Here is a 14,467-nt window from a genome sequence, read left to right as displayed (position 1 = left end):
AGGTGATGCCTTGATAGTGATTCCATGACCTGTTCAATAGTAAGAAAATCCTGAAAACATGACTTGTTGGGGGCCATGAGGACTGGAGTTTGAGAAACACTGGTCTACATGATACAAAGAAAATCAATTAACACTAAAGATGGGAGAAAACTAAAATATTTGGGTTCGGATTATTTGTCTCTAATATTTTGTACTATTCATGTACTCACTAAGAATAACTAATGTAAAGCAAGTCAATGGGAGACTCAAATAATTTTACAGCAGACCCTCTGGGGATGTCTGTCAGGGCTGTAAAAATGCTGAAATCGATTGAAAACTGGTGAAATTAAATGAGAACAGCATAGAGAAGATGCCCGGATGCATCTCTGAAATATAGGTTGCTTCTGGGAACAATGTTGTCAGAGTATTACACCACTTTGATGTGCAGTTCCTGCCTATTTGTTATAACCAGTGCAGGTAGACAGCTGCAGCACCCGGCTATGTGTTTTATCTGGACTGGTTATCAAAAATAGAGGCTTCCCCATGGAGTTTTTTTTAAATATGTAAATAAATATTAAATAAAATTACGTGGGCTACTGCCCCTTTTTTATAACCAGCACAGATAAAGCAGACAGCTGGGGACTAGTATTCTCAATCTGGGAAGATTCATGGTTATTGGTCCTTCCCCAGCCTAAAAATAGCAGCCCACAGCCACCCCACAATTGGTCCATCCATTAGATGCGCTAATTCTGGTACTTTACCTGGCTCACCCGACTGCCCTGGTGTGGTGCCAATTGGGGTAATATATGTCACCTGTAATTTGTCAAAAATCACAGCTGCCATCAAGCCCTGGGTTGGTAATGGAAAAGTGTCTATAAGACCTCCCAATCCCAACCCTGTGAAAAAAAAAATCAGTGTGAGGGAACTTTATATTTTTGATAACCAGCCAAGATAAAGAACACAGTTGGAGGCTTCAGCCTGTAGCTGTTGACTTTACTTGCTCTGGTTATCGCAAAAAGGTGGGGGGACCAGACGTCATTTTTTTCACTGAACCTGCCAATCACAGTAATGTCATTAGCAAAGACGACTATGACATTACTGTGATTGGCAGGCAATCCCTGTATGCCTAGTGACTGAAAATCAGGCACCAAACATGCAAGGAAGGAACTTGAAACTCATGAGGTGAATACCAAAATACTCAACGAGTAACAAATATCCCAAGTACCTTAATATTTGTATATAGTAACGAATAGTGCCGAATATATTTGTTCATCACTAATAAATACCTTTCACATGAAAATGTTCATATAGCTGAATTAGGCTTCTAAAGGTGAAATTTCATACAATCTTTTACATTGGGTCATTTTCAAAGCCACGCATTTTGGGTGGAAGGTGCTTCTGTTTCAAGTTGCAGAAGATAAGTGGCCTCAGTTGTATCTAGAACTATTTCTTTTCTAACATTGATGAGGGCTTGAGGATCAGCTATTGCATGTCTTTGGTTAGCAAAATTGTCATGTCAAATATGATTTTAGTACAATCTCCATGAAACCAGCGGGTCGTATGTTCCTCAATATGTTAGACCTGTCCTTCTGCATTTTGTGATAAAAATTCTTCTACAAGATTATGTTGTTCCTTATTCTCCAGAAGGAACTCATGCATTTTTAGAGATATATTTACAATTCCCAGTGTAATTATTTGAGGTTTTATGGCTTGCTGTTCTTGTCTTGCTCTATACATATTTACACTTCATTTTATAGTCTTGCTGATGCTTCTCCTTATGATTTATCCAGGATATTTAGTATTAGCCTAGATATTGTTTGCTTAGCTGTGATTGGCATTATCTTTCAGTGTAGAGCAAACATGAAGCTTGTGCTTATTTTACAAATACCGATACACGTGTGCCTACCGTATTTGCTGGAATGCTTTAAATGTCAGTGTTCATACAATTTCATGAAACCACAGGTTTAAAAAAAAAACCAATTCTAAGTATCTAATAGCATTCCATCTTCTTTATATGAAGGACATAGATGTTAAAGGGCTTGTTTAATGCAGAATTACACTGTTCCGATCTAAATCTTTGGGTTGTTTTTATAATGCATGAGTATGCTGGGTCCTTTAGATCAAGAGACGCTATTCTAAATTTATTCTTAGTTGCTGAGTCCTTCAGATCAAGAGATGCTATTACTGGTTTGCTTTTAGTTGCTTTCTACTCCAGCTAATAGATCAGACTAGATTGGAAACCCCTCTGTATACATTTTAGAGTTCCTTTCTAAATTAGACAATGGCTTGAAGGCACATGCAACATGACTAACATAGCACAGTTTCTTCAGAAACTGTTTTTGCTTCAATACTAACATAGCACAGTACCATTCTCTGATATAACATACATAAAATAAGGTTGTGTCCAAAAGTATCGGAATTATTCCCATGGGGATTCCACAGGAAATCCCACATAAAGTTGCAATCTAAATGACTAATCCCTGTTGCATATTAGTTTTATTAGCAAATTTTACAAACTTTCTGTTGTTTGCAAGAAAAACAAACATCAAACCAGAACAATTTAAATACCTCAGCTAAACTAATAAATCAAATGATTTCTCCAAATGCAACAGAAAAATTCCATTTTTTTCTGATGACTGCAGTCTCAGAATTATTCACCCCTTTTTTATGATACCTTCATAACATATGTGATTCATAGCTAGACATCAGCTTCTGGCAGTTCTCTTGAGGAATCTTAGCCCATTCCTTGTGGACAGTGGCCTTCAGTTACTAATATTCTTTAGTTATTTACAGAATGATCCAAAAAGTAAAGAGAAGAAAAAATTTTATTGCACAAACAAAAAAGAGATACAAAAAGATACAAAAGCAGTGAATGTTCCTATGTTCTTAGAGAAACAGATGGAAGCATATTTCACAAGACAAAATGTTGGGAAAAATGAAACATGCGTTGATAAGAGCACACTGCCTACAGTGAAGCATGGCGGTGGCTCAGTGATAATCTGGGTTGTTTTCCTTCCCTGGCACTGGAAACCTGAAGTGTGTGGAGGGCAAAAGAGATTTAATCAATTATCAGAAAATCCTAAGCAAAAGCATCAGGCCTTCTCTGAGGAAACTGATGCTAGAGTTAGGTATAAAGCCTAGGGTTAGGGTAAAAAAAACATATGAAAAAATAGCTACATAAAAAAAGATCTTTAATAGCTTTTTATTTTTTTTATTTTATTTTGTAATTCAGCAAAAGTTGGGATTTTAAAGGTCAAACTGGAATTATATTAGTATTTTCTTAAAAGATATTAGATAAGTTAAGGGACTAAGTTTAGCAGGGACCCTGGGACTCAGCTATTATGCCTTCCTTGAATTTGGGGTTGCAAGAGGGGGAACACCTGAGAAGACACAGACTTCAAGGCTTGACTTTAGCAGAGCGGACTTCAAGGGCCTAAAGGCAAAAATTGATAGAATTCCATGGCACCTAATTCTTAGGCACAAAACTGCACACGAGGGATAGGAAATCTGTAAGGAAATGCTTAATGCACAAAAACTAACAATACCTAAAAGGAAGAAAAATGGGAAAGTCATAAAGAAACCAGGATGGATGAACAAAAAATTACATCACCTGCTTAAAAAGAAAAAGGAAACATACATCAAGTGGAAGATGGGCATTATACCTAGGGAAGAATACATGGCAGTTTGCAGACTCTGCAAGACAAGCGTCAAAGGAGCTAAGGCCGAACGCGAATTGAGGCTTCAAAAGAGGCAAAGAGTAAGGTAAAAGGATTTTAAGGGTTTGTTAAAAGCAAAAGAAAAGTGAAGTAGACCATAGGAGTCCTGCAGAATCAAAGAAGGTGAAACAATCAACAAGGTGGAACAGCAGGTGGAGATACTAAATTCGTATTTTGTATCTGTCTTCTCCCAAAAAACTGATGCAACAATCAACAATAATCATGATAGAAGTGATGGTCGGGAGGAGTCCAAGTTGACAGTAAGTAAAGAATTGATAATAGAACACTTAGAGGTACTTCTCACATAACGAGATCGCTAGTGAGATCACTGCTGAGTCACAGGTTTTGTGATGTAATTGGGGTCTCACCAGCTATCTCGTTCTTAGTGTGTGACACTAAGCAGTGACCTGGCCCCTGCTGTGAAATCGCTGATCGTTAAACACTGTTCTGGTTTATTTTCTTCAAAGGCGATATCCTGCTGGGCAGGACACATCACTATGTTTGACACTGTGTGACAGGGTCCCAATGATAGCAGAGATCATTATACAGGTTGCCACTGCGACCTGTATCGTTACTGAGTCATTGGTAAGGTCTGACTGTGTGACATCTCACCAGCGACCTCCCAGCGACTTACCGGCGTTCCTTATCAGGTCGCATCATTTTCGGGATCGCTGGTAAGTCGCTAAATGTGACGGGGGCTTTAGTCAAGTTAAAGTAAACCAAGTCCCAAAGTCCCTGACGATTTACACCCTAGAGTGCTGGACAAGATAGCTGAGGAAATAATAGTACCGGTTGCAATAATCTTCAATAAGTCATGGGAAGCAGGAGAGATTCCTCTAGATTGGAAAAGGGCAAATGTGGTTCCTATCTACAAAAAGGGGGAAAAGGAGGATACAGGGAATTACAGGCCAGTAAGTCTGACCTCTATTGCAGGAAAAATCTTCAAGCAAATTGTCAAAGAACATTTACTTAGGTACCTGGATGGGAAGGCATTAATCAACCAAAGCCAGCACGGCTCTATGACCAATAAATCTTGTCAGACCAACCTGATTTCCTTCTACAACAAAGTCACTGAATGGTTGAACCAGGGGAATGCTGTGGATATAGTATAGCTTGACTTCAGTAAGGCATTTGATAAAGTATCATATGACATCCTCATTGAAAAAAATTATCAAGCATGGAATTGACAAAAACATCAGTTAGATGGATTCACAACTGGCTTAATGATCAGGTGCAACGAGTAATACTAAATGAATACACATCAACCTGGAGGAAAGCCAAAAGTGGTGTGCCGCAAGGCTATGTCCTGGGGCCAGTGCTGTTTAAAATCTTTAGAAATGATCTGGATAACAGAATTATTGGGAAACTCATAAAATTTGTAGATGATACTAAGATAGGAGGAGTAGCCAACACTAGAGAGGAAAGAAAGCGTATTCAAAAGGATCAAGACACACTCGAACAATAGGCTGAGGAGAACAGAATGTTTTTTAACAAGGACAAATGGAAAGTCTTATATCTGGGTAAAATAAATGTAAAAAGCATATATAGTATGGGAGGAATAGAAATAGGTGATAGCACCGGGGAAAAGGACTTGGGCATAATAGTGGATCCCAGATTCAACATGAGCTAACAATGCGGAGCTGCAGCTAAAAAGGCCAACAAATTTCTGGGATGTATCAAGACAAGCATTGAATCTAGAACAAGAGAGGTCATTATTCCCCTATACTCTTTCCTGGTCAGACTCCACCTAGCATACTATGTACAGTTCTGGGTGCCCCAATTCAAGAAAGACATCGATATATTGGAGCGAGTCCAGAGAAGAGCAACCGAGATGGTAGAAGGTCTGCAAACCATGTCCTATGAAGAACAGCTAAAATAACTAGGAATGTTTAGTTTGAAAAAGAGAAGGCTGAGAGGAGACTTAATAGCGGTCTACAAATATCTGAAAGTTAGTCACAGTGCAGAGGAAACTACCCTATTTTCATTAGCACAAGGAAGTACAAGAAGCAAATGGATGAAACCTTAAAGGAAGGAGATTCAGATTAGACATTAGGAAAAACTTTCTGACAGTGAGGGCAGTCAAGGAGTGGAACAGGCGACCATGGGAGGTGGTGAGCTCTTCCTCAATGGAAATTTTCAAGCGGAAACTGGATAAACATATAGCTGGGATGATTTAGGAAAGCCTGCACTCACAGGGGGTTGGATCCGATGGCCCTTGAGGTCCCTTCCAACTCTATCATTCTATGATTCTATGATAAGTTTGGGGCTAAGGGGTTCCATGTTTGACTGGGATAAGGAACTTAGGGAATACTAAGAGTCTACTGGATAATTGGTGCTAAATACTTATTTCTAGTAGTGGCAATGCATGCTAGAACACTGTAAAGATTGGGTATTAATGGAACTTCCAGTAGGATAGGCTTGGTTTTAGAATTAGTGCTAGAAGATTCTGGAGTGGTTGTCATAGTTTTGATAGGATTTCAAGAAGGCAGTTGAAGCACACACATCCAAGAATATTAGTGAACTGGTGGCCATTGCTGATAAGGAATGGGTCCATTCATCAGGAATGCTGCCAGAAGCTAGTGTCTCTCTAGTCATTTTGTTTGCAAAGCCTCATAACATCCAAACAGTTTTCTTCTAATTACAAACAATGCTTGTCATGAAGAGGTTGAGTATTTCTATTGTCTGCAATAGTTTACAATTGTGAGCTGCGATACTCTATAAAGGGAATTGCTTGCTCATCTAACAGTAACATAATGTAGGAGCATAGACTCCGATTCCAGTGATGTGTCACTTACTTTACTGATTGTTGCAGTTTTGGTAACATCTCTGTTTTATTAGCTGCAGACCTACCAGTTCTCTGAAAGCTGAGCTCTGTATAACCCCACCCACAACACTGATTGAAAGCTCTTTGTATACACTGTGCATACGCGGAAAGCTACCAATCAGTGTGGAATGGTTTACTAGTCCTCTAGTCATAGCCTCCTGCTGTTAAAACAGTTTTATCAAAACTGCAATAAGCAGCCGAGTAAGTGACACACAGCTAGAATGAGTATGTCTCTGTCTCCACATTATGCTGATATTTGATTAAAGGGGTTATCCGGCTTCTTTTGACTTTTTTTTGTATTATCCTATTGGGCTACATTGGGGCAGGTAAGTAGATAGAGAGCACTTACCTGCCCTGCTGTCAGCCCCTCTCCCCCGGCTCAGAGTAGTCATGTGACCGCTCCTGCCGCGATTTTGCTGCTTCCGGTCATTTCATGTCAACATGGGCAGGGCCATGTTGACATGCAAATCTGGAACAGCATGTCGCCTCCCTGCTGGGCTGTACAGTATGTGGAGTCCCCGCCCTCTTCCCTGCACCCTCCCACACATTCCCCCGCACCCCGTACTATGCCCACAACCTCCCCCTGCACTGCTGTGGGGTCCGTCACCTAGGGGGCGGGGCCTGCCTGCGGCTGCCGTGGTGTCAGCGCCAGCACCGGGCCACCTGCTCAGGATCGCACATTCAAATGTACCGGCATCACAGATCACAGATGCCGGTACATTTGAAAGTGCTGATGAGAAGGAGCGCTGCTTCTCATCACTGGTCCCGCTGTCTGTGCTCTCTTCAGCACAGCGGTGATGTCACTACTGTGCTGATATGGCCAGAGCACAGACAGCACGCGAACGTGCAGGAGCGGCGGGGACCAAGGACGGGTGAGTATGTACTCCGTACATGTGTTCCCTACGGGGATGGGGGATGGGGGTGGGGGGGTCAGTGCAGAGCCCTGTCTGTGTGCGGTGCAGAGCCCTGTCTGTGCACGTACGGTGCAGAGCCATATGTATGCATGTGAGGTGCAGAGCCATATGTGTGCACGTGCGGTGCAGAGCCATATGTGTGCGCGTGCGGTGCAGAGCCATATGTGTGCACGTGCGGTGTAGAGCCATATGCGTGCGGTGCAGAGCCATATGTGTGCGGTGCAGAGCCATATGTGTGCGGTGCAGAGCCATATGTGTGCGCGTGCGGTGCAGAGCCATATGTGTGCGCGTGTGGTGCAGAGCCATATGTGTGCACGTGCGGTGTAGAGCCATACGCGTGCGGTGCAGAGCCATATGTATGCGGTGCAGAGCCATATGTGTGCGGTGCAGAGCCATATGTGTGCGCGTGCGGTGCAGAGCCATATGTGTGCGCGTGCGGTGCAGAGCCATATGCGTGCGGTGCAGAGCCATATGTGTGTGGTGCAGAGCCATATGTGTGCGGTGCAGAGCCATATGTGTGCGCGTGCGGTGCAGAGCCATATGTGTGCGCGTACGGTGCAGAGCCATATGTGTGCGGTGCAGAGCCATATGTGTGCGGTGCAGAGCCATATGTGTGCGCATGCGGTGCAGAGCCATATGTGTGCGGTGCAGAGCCATATGTGTGCGGTGCAGAGCCATATGTGTGCGGTGCAGAGCCCGATGTGGGGCTGTTATTTGCAATGCTGTAGTGATAACAGGTCAGGTGCTGAGGCTGAATACTGACAGGGAATGTGTGTGCAGGGGGCGGGCAGGGGGCGAGGCTGGACAGTGAGGCCGGGCGGTGACAGCTCTGACTGAGGTTTTGCACAGGAAGTGGTCAGTTTGCTTGTGCTGAATGTAAACAAAGAACTGCAGAGAATAAAGGGTGAATTCAAGAGGAACAAAAGTTAGAAAACAAAAAATAACAATGTAGGGGTGTTTTATATGACAATACAGCACAGATTAGCTTAACAAAAAATTTTGAGTTTATGTCGGACAACTCCTTTAAGTGGCAAAAACCTGGTGATAGATTTTGTTTAAAAGTATCATTTTGTTGCCAAAATTGTTCTTCTTAGGTTAGTTTATTGCAATCAGAAGAAAGTTTGTAATTTTTGCTAATTAACTCAATTTTCCATGGAGGTTGGACAATTTTGACAACTTTGCAACTGTATATGTGGATATTTATCTTCATCATCAGGGCGGTGCAGGGGCGTAACAGTCATCGATCACCACATACTGTGTGTACACCGACTGACAGCTCGTTCTGCACACATACACTGCCAAAATGGTTCCATAAAAATGGGGCAAGAGGCATCCAACATTAAGGCTATCAAATTATCATCAATAACACTAATATTGTATTACGTCCATAAAAAAGACACACAATTACAAACAGGACATCTTCGCAAAAGTGAATATAAGTCTCCTAAGCGTATCAAACAATCATGTGAGAATGGTTCTTAAGCTGGTGTCACACTAAACGACAGCGACAACGACGTCGCTGTTACGTCACCATTTTCGGTGACGTAACAGCGACCTTGTAAGTCGCTGTTATGATCGCTGCTTAGCTGTCAAACACAGCAGAAGCAGCGATCATAAGGTCGCTGTGCTACATGTGCAGAGAGCAGGGAGCCGCGCTTAGCGCTGGCTCCTTGCTCTCCTGCAGCACACATCGGGTTAATTAACCCGATGTGTGCTGCATCTACATGTCACAGTTCAGAGAGCAGGGAGCCGCGCTTAGCGCTGGCTCCTTGCTCTCCTTGCTACAGTATGCATCGGGTTAATTACCCGATGCATACTGCAGCCACATGTCACAGTGCAGGAGCCGGCGCTGGCAGCAAGAGCGGAGGCTGGTAACCAGCGTAAACATCGGGTAACCAGGGAAAGGTCTTCCCTTGGTTACCCGATGTTTACGCTGGTTACAGCTTACCGCAGATGCCAGTGCCGGCTCCTGATCGCTTCATTTCGTCGCTCTCTCGCTGTCACACACAGCGATGTGTGTGTCACAGCGGGAGAGTGACGACCAAAAAATGAAGCTGGACATTCAGCAACGACCGGCGACCTCACAGCAGGGGCCAGGTCGTTGCTGGATGTCACACACAGCGACAGCGACGGGACGTCGCTGCAACGTCACAGAAAATGGTGACGTAGCAGCGACGTCGTTGTCGTCGTCGTTATGTGTGACACCAGCTTTAGTCATTGTGTGGCATCACACTACACTGCACACACATGCTGTCAATCAGTGTGCTGGAGAGTGATTACCGTGTTGTGAGCAGTGATGGTAATGGCTTCCTAAAACACCAATAACTGGAAGCAAGCAGCTGCAGGGAGAATTAAATGTCATTTTCTAGACAACAATGCTCTTCTAGTAAGATGGCTGTACTGGACTGAAACGGTATTTACCTGCAGATCAACCCTAAATCAGCAGGTAAATAACATTTCTCAGGCTTCCATTAAATGAAATATGTACATAGCCGAACACGAGTGACCTGAAAAGACCCTGTCGGCAAAGGCTATGTTCCCACGATGGTGAGTTTTTGGTGTTTCAGAATTTCTGCAGCATTTCTGCACTTACTGTCTAAATCAGGTTACTTGTGATTTTTTCATTGCATTTTTTTTACATGCTCTTTTATCACATTTTTTATACTTTTTTGTCTCTATTTGGTATGTCAAGTTTTAAATAAAGCTACTTTGTCTTTGATATTTCCTGGTATTTGGTTTTGGCAAAACTTTCTTGATATATTGTACTTACATGCAGATTACATGCATTTTGATGTTTTTCCGTAGCGGAAATGCACATAATATGCATGAGCGTTTTTCATCTGCAGATTTTCTGCATCTAATAAAAGTAAATGGGGAAAATCAGCACATAAAACTCTGTGTACCTGTTAAAAATGGACATCTTGTGGATTTGAAAAGCACCACAGGTCAGTTGAGGCCATATTCACATGTTAAGTATTTAAAGGGAACCTGTCACCACTTTTTTGGCATATAAGCTGTGGCCACCACCACCGGGCTCTTATATACAGCATTCTAACATGCTATATATAGGGGCCCAGGTCGGGGGTATAACATAAAAACACTTTATAATACTTACCTAACGGTCGCTGCGGTGGGCCTTGTGGGCGTCTCTGTTGTCCGGTGCTGGCGCCTCCTCTTTCGCCCATCTTTGTCCTCTTTCTGAAGCCTGGGTGCATGACGCGGCTGCATCATACACACTCGCCGATCCTGCACAGGCGCACTTCAATATTTTGATCTGCCCTGCTCAGGCCAGATCAAACTGCGCCTGCTCAGGACCTGAATGCCGGAGAGTGTGGATGACGTTGGACCCGTCATGCACCCCGGCTAGAGAAGGAGAACAAAGATGGCCAAAAGAAGCGGCACCGGAGAACGGAGACACCCATACGGCCAACCGCGCGACCGTTAGGTAAGTATTATTAAGTGTTGTTTATGTTATACCCCTGGGCTCTGATATACAACATGTTAGAATGCTGAATATAAGAGCCCGGTGGTGGTGGCTGCAGCTTATACACCAAAAAAGTGGTGACAGGTTACCTTTAATCATATTTTATATCAGTATTTGTATGTGAAAATGCATATATCAAACTTTACATCCTGAACTGGACATTATTTGAGGGGAAGCTTTGTAATGTTGGGGTGTCATTAGCTGGACGACTCCTACAGCAAATTATCCAATCTGACATTCTATCTGTGGCTTTAAGTTGAACATATTCTGCATTACCTTACAGCTTGACCTGAATGACGGTTATCCTTATTACAACTGAATGAAAAATGTAACCTCGTATTCAAATTGAATCAATCAAAAGAGTTTTATTTTGCAGATGAAATAAATACTTCATATAAAAATCTAGAGGTTTTTTTGCATTTTCCCTGTTAAACAAGTGTATTTGCCATGTGGTTTACAATGCCCATTCAATCTATAATAGCAGTTTGTAAAGCATGTATTTTTCTGTAATTTCTGTGTTTTGCCAGAAGGTGGCGCTATAGCTCCATATTTCACATTGCCGTTTGTTGTACCGCATGTATTGAGGTAGTTATTGATACCATTGACAAAAGAGCAATAAAGGATTTTAAAGAGCACACTCCTTCTAATAATTTTATTTTTTCTTGTCTAAACTGTCTTAAACAAAAACGAACAATACGGAAAATGCTTTAAAAAGAACTGGTTTCCTTTTCATGTCTGTTTTAGTAAATATTTATCTACCCCATGAAATTACAATTCTTGAGCATCTGTTCTCCCAGTTTTTATAGTGCTGTTCCTTTATAATGTTTCTTGGAAAGTTAAGAATCAATTGACAATTAGGTGTTAATAGTTGGGGGAGAGGCAGGGTCCCTACACATTCTGGTACTGTCCTTCAGTATAGACACTATCACACTCTGTAGAGACACTCCTTTCATAAGGCAAATGGTAACTCCCAGGTGTCAATTTATTCACAAATTTCCAGAAGAGACAACAGATAAACAGATCAAAGCCTCATTTACTCCCCCATGTAAGGCCCCCTTCACACGTCCGTCAAAATCATGCACATTTTTCATGGACGTGTCAAAGGTGCATATTGTCCTTCATGTGCCATTTTTATGGCGCTATGAGTGTTCTCCGTGTGCTATCCTTGATAACACATGGAGAACCGGAACTTTCTGCTCACCTGTCCCTGGCGTTGCTCTCCATGGTGCTGATCTTTGGTCTCTGCCGACTCCCCGCTGCTGCTGCTGCTTACGGCCTGCAGTGGAGTGAATATACAATGAGCATAATGAGCGGGGTTCAGAAGCAAGTGAAAGCAGCAGCAGAGACAGCAGCGCTGGAGAAGGTGAGTATAGTATTTTTTTACAAACACGTGTGTTTTCTCCGATGCGTGTCACACGGATCACATCCGTGCGGTCCGTGTGCAAAGAAAAACAGACATGTCTACGTGTGGAGCACACATATCCTCCACACGTACACACGGTCCATAGCAAAACATGCACGTGTGCGCAGACCCATTGTTTTTAATGGGTCTATGTGTTCCCGTGTCTCCGGCATGTGATGAAACGGACCAAACACGTGTTGGAGACACGGACATGTGAAGGGGGCCTTACACATACATGTGATATCCAATTTTTTTCTAAACACAGCAAATGCCCATTATAAATTATAGTGCTAATCATGTGTCCATGCAAAACACATGGAGACCTATCAGTTTGTTTCTAGCAGCATGGGTGACAAGGGCCAATGCAAGTCTATGGGTCCGTCAAAGAGACATACAAACCACAGTGTACTGTACGTGTTTAACATTGAAAAGTATAGGAGAAGCTTTGTCATTAATTTAGCTAATGATACATCCATGAAAATCACTGATAATAAAAACGGAAAAACGGATGGCACTCTGATCCAAAACTGATGATAACTGTAGTATTTTTTCACATATGTACTGTATGAAATCAAGGATATGTGAATGAGGCCCAAACACAGAGTCATAAAGAAAATGTAAGCTGTCAGGATAGATGACAAGCCTCAGTAAAAAAAGAAAACCTACAATTTGTAGATCTTGGTTTTATAATTGAATTAAACAATAATCTTATATTATCGTATAAGTATCTTAATTATGTTTTTTTTTCCATATTGTTCCTAGTGGTGAAAGTGGTTCTGGCAAGACAGAAGCCTGCAAACACATAGTGAAACACTTGGCCCTCAGGTCTAATTCCAGGAAAAACTCTCTGCATTCCAAGATTAAACATGTAAGTTATCACTTTGGTACTCATGTCTTATACTGTACCTATACCTTCAATGTAATGTAAATGTGTGATCAGTGAGTAGAAATACCTTGATAGATTCCTTAGGCTGCCATTTTACAAAATATGCCATCCTTTTCTTCTTTTCTTAATATGCAGACTATGAGACTATGATACTGGCTGAGACTTTTGAGACAGTTTTGAGACAGTTGAGACTATGATATTGGTTAAACATATGCCAAGCTGATACTATTACAGTGTATGGCCATATTATTATATATAATGAGATATTCCACCTCCATATGTGGACAGTGCCCCACAGTCGTGGTGTGAATTCAGCCTTATGTATAGGATTCCTTTAGATTAATTTAGAATTTGTGGTTTACAATAAAAAATTATATTGTGGTATCATGTCAGCCAGATGTAGATACTTTTATTTAAAAAAAAAAGGCAAAAGTATTCCAGGAGTAATATATTAATGACTAACCAGAAAAATAATATTTGCAGTGGAAGTCAATCTGATAACAGCTTAAACATCCATGAATGAAGCACCAAATCTAATACCCAGATCTAATATCTGTCTGCATGGCCAGACTTGTAGCACTAAATGATGGTTTAACCCCCTCCCCTCCACAGCTAATTTGCATTTTTGCATCTTCATTTTTTCCTCTCCTTTTTTAAATAGTTATAACTTTTTCATTTTTTGCACTGGCATAGACAGATGAGGGCTTGTTTTTTGAGGTACGTGTTGTAGTTTTGAATGCGATTTTATCATATACTAGCTGTACTACCCAGCTTCGCCCGGGTTACTAACTGCTGTTAACAAAATAGAATGTATTAACAAAAATTTATTGTGCACACAAAAACCACAAAACAAATAGAAATGTAATTAATTAAAAGCAAAAACTAAGCTAATAGAAGCATTTCACAACATATATTTCAACACAAATTGGCCAAGTAATGTGCTCCGTCTGTCTCTTTTCAGGTCTGTCTCTTTCCAGGTCTGTCTCTTTCCCCGTCTGTCTCTTTCCCCGTCTGTCTCTTTTCAGGTGTCTCTTTCCAGGTCTGTCTCTTCCCCTGTCTGTCTCTTTCCCTGTCTGTCTCTTTCCCCGTCTGTCTCTTTCCCCGTCTGTCCCTTTCCCAGTCTGTCTCTTTCCCCGTCTGTCACTTTCTCCGTCTGTCGCTTTCTCCATCTGTCGCTTTCCCCGTCTGTCTCTTTCCCCATCTGTCTCTTTCCCCATCTGCCTGTCTCTGTCTGTCTCTTTCTTTGTCTGTCTCTATCTCTC

General features: G+C 42.0%; 1 protein-coding gene across 2 annotated transcripts in view; it reads left to right on the top strand.

Annotated features, from left to right (window-relative positions):
* Positions 1 to 14,467, top strand: part of MYO16 (myosin XVI) — a 926,147-nt gene that overhangs the window by 579,153 nt on the left and 332,527 nt on the right. For both annotated transcript variants that reach the window (XM_075336677.1, XM_075336676.1), the window contains exon 14: positions 13,082 to 13,187. In XM_075336677.1, the coding sequence (XP_075192792.1) occupies positions 13,082 to 13,187 (106 nt within the window). The remainder of the gene's footprint in view (positions 1 to 13,081; positions 13,188 to 14,467) is intronic.

Source organism: Anomaloglossus baeobatrachus, chromosome 2 (assembly GCF_048569485.1).
Source record: "Anomaloglossus baeobatrachus isolate aAnoBae1 chromosome 2, aAnoBae1.hap1, whole genome shotgun sequence".
Taxonomy (NCBI): Eukaryota; Metazoa; Chordata; class Amphibia; order Anura; family Aromobatidae; genus Anomaloglossus; species Anomaloglossus baeobatrachus.
The sequence above is the reverse complement of the archived record's forward strand: the minus strand, read 5'-3'. Positions and strand labels throughout refer to the sequence as shown.